At 42.7% G+C, this 7,717-nt stretch overlaps 1 protein-coding gene across 2 annotated transcripts; it reads left to right on the top strand.

Moving 5' to 3' along the window:
- Positions 1-877: 877 nt before the first annotated feature.
- Positions 878-6,788, top strand: C6H4orf36 (chromosome 6 C4orf36 homolog). Of its 2 annotated transcripts, none has more exons than XM_070371871.1 (3): positions 878-1,054; positions 1,490-1,627; positions 6,548-6,785. In XM_070371871.1, exons 2-3 carry the CDS (start codon positions 1,563-1,565, stop codon positions 6,735-6,737), a joined length of 255 nt encoding a protein of 84 aa, XP_070227972.1. In that variant the 5' UTR covers positions 878-1,054; positions 1,490-1,562; the 3' UTR covers positions 6,738-6,785. The 2 variants fall into 2 exon arrangements, with proteins under 2 accessions (XP_070227972.1, XP_070227973.1); XM_070371872.1 differs by lacking the exon at positions 878-1,054 and adding an exon at positions 1,070-1,370 and having other exon boundaries at positions 6,548-6,788.
- Positions 6,789-7,717: the final 929 nt, after the last annotated feature.

The following is a 7,717-nucleotide window of genomic DNA, read 5'->3' as shown; positions in this document are numbered from 1 at the left end:
AAAGTGGCGGAACTAGGAATCTAACCCAGTTCTGACTCCAAAACCTGCGCGCAAAATAGAGGTAAACTATTTCCGTTTGACGTTAAGCGGTGACCATCTGACATAGTAATATAGATTCGTCCTGAGTCACCACCCTGTAAGGACTTCAGAAACGTGTCCATCAGACCACGTTTTCGCAAGCCTACTTTGCCCATAACGCTCATCAGATGTCTGGAGCATCACTGTTCGAAGCGGCCCTGACGCATGAGGCATGCGGGAACTAACGCAGTTCTGCGCCCTCAGGGCATGCAGGAGACTCACGCACGTCCACACGTCAGAACCCAGCGCGTTTCTCTAAGTGCTGCCCCCAAACCAAGTCCCCCAGGTCCCTGCACTCAACCCCTTCGCTGTCAGAAGCGTCGTCTTCAGGTAAAGGCCTAGCTTACAAGCTGTGGGCTTGGTTCCGTCAAGCGTCAGCCGGCCGTCGGCTGTGGGACACCGAGCCCCGGACCCCAACGGGACCTCTCGTGGGCGCGGCCCTCACCACAAAGCCCTTTATGGAGGCTCTGGCCTGACGCAGGGCCGCCCGCACCTCCAGGCGCGAGCAGGAAGAAGGCCTGTGCGCGCGGCCATGGGCGACTAGATGGGCGCGCGCTCGGCCCTCGACCCATGGGGGCCCCGAGATCCTCCCACACCCCAGCGAAGGTAATCGGGCGCCGGCGTCCTCTCGCGGGCACCAGTCTCGCGAGGCTTGGGCGGAGTGGCCGCTCCCGCCCCGTGTGTGGCGTGAGTGGGAGGAGGGGCGGAGCTAGGCGTGGGTGGGAGGAGGGGCGGAGCTAGGCGTGGGTGGGCAAGGCGCAAGGAGGGCCGGCCCTGCCCTCTCCCCGCAATCCTCCTTCCCTCTTACCGTCTCTCCTCTTCTTCCCTCCTCTTCATCCCCACTTCCTTCCCCTCTTCATCTCTCCTCCCCACCCCGGGCTCGGAAGGACCCGGGTCCTCCCGGGATCTGCGCATCCAGCGGGAGGACACCCATCCCGAAGCCTGAGCGGGAGGAGGCATGGGAGTGGTACATGAAGTGGGTCACATTTTAAGCGCAGATTTTTGCAAAAGGGAAAACCTGGGAGGAAGGTCTGCATTCTTTAAAAGGGCTCGCGGATGGAGGACGGAAAGTCCCGGTGCCAGCCCGTGCTTTGTGGCTTAACACTGTCACGTTTGAGACACATTTTGGTGTTGAGGTTTTTTGAGCCCATTTGGAAGGCTTTAGGCAAGGACAGAATAGGAGGCCAGAATGCTGATGCTGTTTAGCTGGCATTTTCTCCTAACGTGGCAAGAAGTGATAAAATGAGTTCGTGGAAAATAGAAGAGAATAGAGGTTCAGTTCATGAACATCGGTGAGGGAGGTTCTTAGATTCAGACATTTTTTTTTTTTTCTGGATCTTTTTATTATTTGGATATTAAAATAGTCAAGTGAAATATTTTATCTTAATTAGGTGTGTTGCAATCATTTCAGGTAAAATGAACAAGAATATCTGAGTCATTACATCAGGCACCTGTGTTAGGAAATTGGACTGTAATAATTCACCATGGCTTATGGCTTGCAAAGAAAGAATGGAGTAGAAAAGCTTTTGCGGTGCAATTGTTATAAAGTGTAAGTAGTTTTTATCAGGTAAGCACTGACTCAGGGTTGGGGTGGGGGGAAGCGTCCTTGTTAAAATAAAAGTACTGGACATCCTTATGTTCCCCGTGAGATACTGGACTGTATGAGGCATTTTCTGGTGCCTGGATACTGATTTTTTTTTAAAAAAGGAAAATGCTTTTATAAGGATTGTTAACTATTCTTACTTGGTTTTTTACAACAAAACAAATTTCAAATGAGAAGACTAAAATTTGGTAATATGATCAAAGTCCCTCAGTCATGTAGTACAAGGGAGTGACAAGGACTGAAGTATGAGTTTTCTTACTCCAAAGCAACATTTTCTACTACTGACAACAACCTTAAAATACCTCTTTAGATAGTGTAAATCTAACTTAAAATGCCTTGGTGTCTGATACATCTTAACAGAACACTTGATTAACTGGTACAGAGTCAGTTTTGCATCCTGTGTATTTGGAGGGTAGTAAATGGACAATATGGGCTTTCCAATCAAGAAGACTAGGGCTCTGGAAATGTAAATTGGTACAGTCACTGTGGAGAACAGTATGGAGGTTCCATAAAAAAACTAAAAATAGGACTACCATATGATCCTGCAGTCTGACTCCTGGGCATATATCCTGAGAAAAACATGATCTGAAAGGATACGTGCACCCCAGTGTTCACTGCAGCACTGTTTACAATAGCCAAGACATGGAAACAATCTAAATATCCATTGAAAGAGGAATGGATAAAGAAGATGTGGTCCATATATACTCAGCCATTAAAAAGAATGAAATAATGCCGTTTGCAACAATATGGATGGCCCTAGAGAGTGTCATGCTGAGTGAAGTAAGTCAGACAGAGAAGGAGAAATGTGTATGACTGTCCTTATACATGGAATCTAAAAAGAAATAAACTTACTTACAAAACAGAGACTCACAGACTTAGAAAATGAACTTATGGTTGCTGGGGTGGGGGAGTTGAGGAGGGATAGTTAAGAACTATCTTAACTATCTTAACTAAGGGATAGTTAAGAACTTTAGGAAATACTTCGTGTATACACTGCTGTATTTAAAATGGATAACTAACAAGGACCCATTGTTAGCAAAAGGAACTCTGCTCAAAAAAAAAAAAAAAAAAAAAAAACAAAAGCCCTACCAAGAAAACCAGGGCTCAAAGCCTGGCTCTGCCCCTGGCTGCCCATGCTGCCTTGAGTAAATTACTTAGCTTCTCTGTGCCTTGGCTTCCACATCTGTGAAATGAACAGATCAGTACGGACCCACATGGTATGGAATACAAATGAAGTAATGTAGGTAAGGTACTTGTATGTTGTCTGAAATAATAGTAAACCCATAGTGAACATGGGTTGCTACTACATGAGAGTTTCACTCTGTAATACTGTTGTGCTGCTGCTGCTGCTGCTGAGTCGCTTCAGTCGTGTCCGACTCTGTGTGACCCCACAGACGGCAGCCCAACAGGCTCCCCTGTCCCTGGGATTCTCCAGGCAAGAACGCTGGAGTGGGTTGCCATTTCCTTCTCCAATGCATGAAAGTGAAAAGTGAAAGTGAGGTCACTCAGTCGTGTCCAACTTTTCGAGACCCCGTGGACTGCAGCCCACCAGGCTCCTCCATCCATGGGATTTTCCAGGCAAGAGTACTGGAGTGGGGTGCCATTACCTTCTCTGACTGTTGTGCTACCTTGTTTTAAATTTTTGAACTTGTTTTTTAACCTCTCTGCCGCAATCTATCGGAGAAGGCAATGGCACCCCACTCCAGTACTCTTGCCTTGGAAAATCCCATGGATGGAGGAGCCTGGTGGGCTGCAGTCCACCGGGTCGCTAAGAGTCAGGCACGACTGAGCGACTTCACTTTCACTTTTCACTTTCATGCATTGGAGAAGGAAATGGCAACCCACTCCAGCGTTCTTGCCTGGAGAATCTCAGGGACAGGGGAGCCTGTTGGGCTGCCGTCTATGGGGTCGCACAGAGTCAGACACGACTGAAGTGACTTAGCAGCAGCAGCAGCAGCCGCAATCTAGATATATTTATCATTGTGAGTGAATTGAACTTTACTTTTGGACAATATTCTAAGAAGGAAATGGATACATCCCATGGGGTTATAAAACCAGAGTTATGGGAAGACTCATTATTGTACTCTGCTTAGTTCTGTTAGTTCAGTATGACTGTAGACCTTGAACTATAGGCAAATAACCACTATAGTCATTGTTGCAAGCATAATTTTTATAACAAGATATTCCTGTAAATGATTCCTGTATATGATTTAAATCATTCCTGAGAATGATTTAAAGCACTGATTCTGTGGTTTTGGCTATATAGCATTTTATATCATGAATAATATCTGCAAAACCAGTGTCTTCTCTGTCAATCTCACAGGACAGTATTTGATATCATCCTGTTTATAACAGCAGCTAAATTAAGAGGAACAGACTGGTATTCTTTGTCACTTAGTCATGTCTGACTCTGTGACCCCATGGATTGTAGCCTCCCCAGCAACTCTGTCCTTGGGGATTCTCCAGGCAAGAATACTGGAGTGGGTTGCCATGCCCTCCTCCAGGGTATCTTCCCAACCCGGGGATTGAACCCAGGTCTCCTGCATTATACACCAATTCTTTACCATCTGAGCCACCAGGGAGGCCCAAGAATATTGGAGTGGGTAGCCTATCCCTTCTCCAGAGGATCTTCCTGACCTAGGAATCGAACTGGGGTCCTCCTGTATTACAGGCAGATTCTTTCATTTGCTCAGGCAGTTTTTCACTTTGGGCTTTTTTTGGTTAAGCAATTTTAGAAGATCAAAACCATTTAACATTTTTATTTTCAAATGCTTTTAAAGTAAAATAAAAATGTTATATCTCATCCCTATACTACCTGCCCAGTCCCACTCAGGTAAAATGTTTTATGTTTTCCTACAATTTCTGTCTCTTGTATCTGATGCACATACATACACATATGTGTACACACACACGTTTTTGCACATGGGGGATTATATTGAACTTTGCTCCCTCCCCTACTTTATCTTGTGTAGCTTAGTGGTTAAAAGCATAGATTATAGAATCTGATTTTCCGAGTTGAAATTTCAAACTCAAGCCTTGTGATCTTGAGTAAATTGTAGATTTTAGACATTTACGTCTTAGGTTTTAGAACACTTTTGTTCTTTTAGTCCATAATGCCATCAGTGTCTGAACTGTATTCACATCATTTATATAAACCTGTATTATGCATGTGTGCATACATATATGTATATATACACTCCTATATATGTATACATAGATATATTTGTACATGCATTAAAATTTCAAACCCAAGCCTTGTGACGTTGAGTAAATTTTTCTCTGCTCCTGCTTCCCAACCTATAAAATAAGCATAATAGCACCTGTAAACTGATTAAAAGAGTATCTAGCATGTAGTAGGGGAGAAGGCAATGGCAACCCACTCCAGTACTCTTGCCTGGAAAATCCCATGGACGGAGGGGCCTGGTAGGCGGCAGTCCATGGGGTCGCTAGGAGTCGGATAGGACTGAGCAACTTCACTTTCACTTTTCACTTTCATGCATGGGAGAAGGAAATGGCAACCCACTCCAGTGTTCTTGCCTGGAGAATCCCAGGGACGGGGAGCCTGGTGGGCTGCTGTCTATGGGGTCGCACAGAGTCGGACGTGACTGAAGTGACTTAGCAGCAGCAACAGCATGTAGTAGGTGCTAGAAAACATTAACTGTTTGATTGCTCATCTTTCCAAATCCATAGGTAAGGGTAAACCTCATTCTTTCATTACATATGTGTACTACAGTTTAGTCAGGCTCTTCTTTGTAGACATTAAGACTGTTTTGTGAGGTTTTTTGGATAAGCAATGTTTCACTGAGGATTCTTGTAAATACATCTTTGTGTATTTGTTCAAGTGCATTTATAATAATTGTAGACTTCAAGTCACTCCTTAAGGTTAGACGATAAAATAACAAGGAAGCTAGAGGAGGAAGACAGATGGCATGTATGTAGTAAGCTCATTTCGCCTACCTATACCAAAGCAGGTCTTTCCCCTTTCCTCATACATATGAGTTCACATTGACTATAACTGAGAAACATAGCTGATACTTAAAACTTCCAAAGTAGGATACATAAAACAATCCATTAAAATTTCATTGTGATTATTTTTAAATACTGTAGTTTGGGATTTCATTCCTTTCTCCTGTTTTCTAAGGATTCTGTTGATACTTCTAAATACACTTGGGTTACATCTCAGCTCTGGTTCTCAGTTAACTTCTGAGTCTTTGTTCCCTTGTCTTACCTCCATGGTGTTGTAAAGATTTAAATCAGATCATGGACTTCCCTGGTGGTCCAGTGGCTAAGACTCCATGCTCCCGTTGCAGGGGGTATGGGTTTGATTTCTGGTCCAAAAACTAGATCCCACATGCCAAAACTAAGAGTTTGCATGCTGCAACTAAGATCCAGCACAGCCAAATAAATAAATATTTCTAAAAAATTAAAAAAAAGTCAGATCACACACTCAAAGCTTTACTGTGTGCCAAGCACCATAATCATTATATTCCCTTTGTTTCTTCCCTAATGTGATCGTATTTTTGATTAACCAAGAAAGACTTGGAGCTTACAGTTTTTAACTACATCCTCTTTAAAGACATGGAAAGATTGGATTGACTCCATGGAGGCTATTTTTTGAGCGAAAGTTCCTATCATTATAATTTATGGTTATTTTTCAATATATTAATATTTCTACATTGAAAGATTATAACATGTTGATTTAAGGCTCCCTTCTCCTGGCTAGATTTGCAACTCTGGAAAATCCTGAATACTCCTCTGCAAACCAAAATCTCTAGTGGGAAATGGAACTGAGAACGCAAATGTCTTATCTATATCCCGTCATCAATGTCAATAAGTGTTTATTGAATGAGTTAATTTTTGCCCCAGACAGGAACCCTGGGAACTTGCACTACTCACAAAGACGTGGTACACGAAACTATCGAACATCAAGTTGCCTTTCTTGGAAGAAATTGCATTTGGTAGCTGTGTACACCTCAGAAAATGTAAAACCATTAAGGATGGTCTGCTCCCTTCAGCAGAATGTAAGTTCTGTAGGAACTACTTTAATAAATTTTAAGTTTTGTGTGTTATTTTGATTATTAGACATGTGTTTAAATTGGCTCATTCACACCCATGCTCCCTTCTGTGTAGCTCTGTCTTCTTGTTTAGTATGCACGAATGTGGATTTTTCTGTGTGATAAATATTCTGGCTGTACTAATTTGCATTCCCACCAACAGTGTAAGAGGGTTCCTTTTCTCCACACCCTCTCCAGCATTTATTATTTGTAGACTTTGGATCGCAGCCATTCTGACTGGTGTGAAATGGTACCTCATAGTGGTTTTGATTTGCATTTCTCTGATAAAGAGTGATGTTGAACATCTTTTCAAGTGTTTGTTAGCCATCTGTATGTCTTCTTTGAGAAATGTCTATTTAGATCTTTGGCCCATTTTTTGATTGGGTCATTTATTTTTCTGGAGTTGAGCTGTAGGAGTTGCTTGTATATTTTTGAGATTAGTTGTTTGTCGGTTGCTTCATTTGCTATTATTTTCTCCCATTCTGAAGGCTGTCTTTTTCACCTTGCTAATAGTTTCCTTTGATGTGCAGAAGCTTTTAAGTTTAATTAGGTCCCATTTGTTTATTTTTGCTTTTATTTCCAATATTCTGGGAGGTGGGTCATAGAGGATCCTGCTGTGATGTATGTCAGAGAGTGTTTTGCCTATGTTCTCCTAGGGAGTTTTATAGTTTCTGGTCTTATGTTGAGATCTTTAATCCATTTTGAGTTTATTTTTGTATATGGTGTTAGAAAGTGTTCTAGTTTCATTCTTTTTACAAGTGGTTGACCAGATTTCCCAGCACCACTTGTTAAAGAGATTGTCTTTAATCCACTGTATATTCTTGCCTCCTTTGTCAAAGATAAGGTGTCCATATGTGCGTGGATTTATCTCTGGGCTTTCTATTTTGTTCCATTGATCTATATTTCTGTCTTTGTGCCAGTACCATACTGTCTTGATAACTGTGGCTTTGTAGTAGAGCCTGAAGTCAGGTAGGTTGATTCC

The sequence above is a fragment of the Bos mutus genome, chromosome 6, assembly GCF_027580195.1.
Source record: "Bos mutus isolate GX-2022 chromosome 6, NWIPB_WYAK_1.1, whole genome shotgun sequence".
Lineage (NCBI taxonomy): Eukaryota > Metazoa > Chordata > Mammalia > Artiodactyla > Bovidae > Bos > Bos mutus.
This window is presented reverse-complemented; position numbering and strand designations above follow the sequence as displayed.

Excerpts from the sequence above, each read along its gene's own strand:
- C6H4orf36 (XM_070371872.1), top strand. The coding sequence starts at position 1,563 with ATGGCTTATGGCTTGCAAAGAAAGAATGGAGTAGAAAAGCTTTTGCGG. Across the intron at positions 1,628-6,547 it reads CGGTGCAATTGTTATAAAGT|ACAGGAACCCTGGGAACTTG; the intron begins GTAAGTAGTTTT and ends TTTTTGCCCCAG.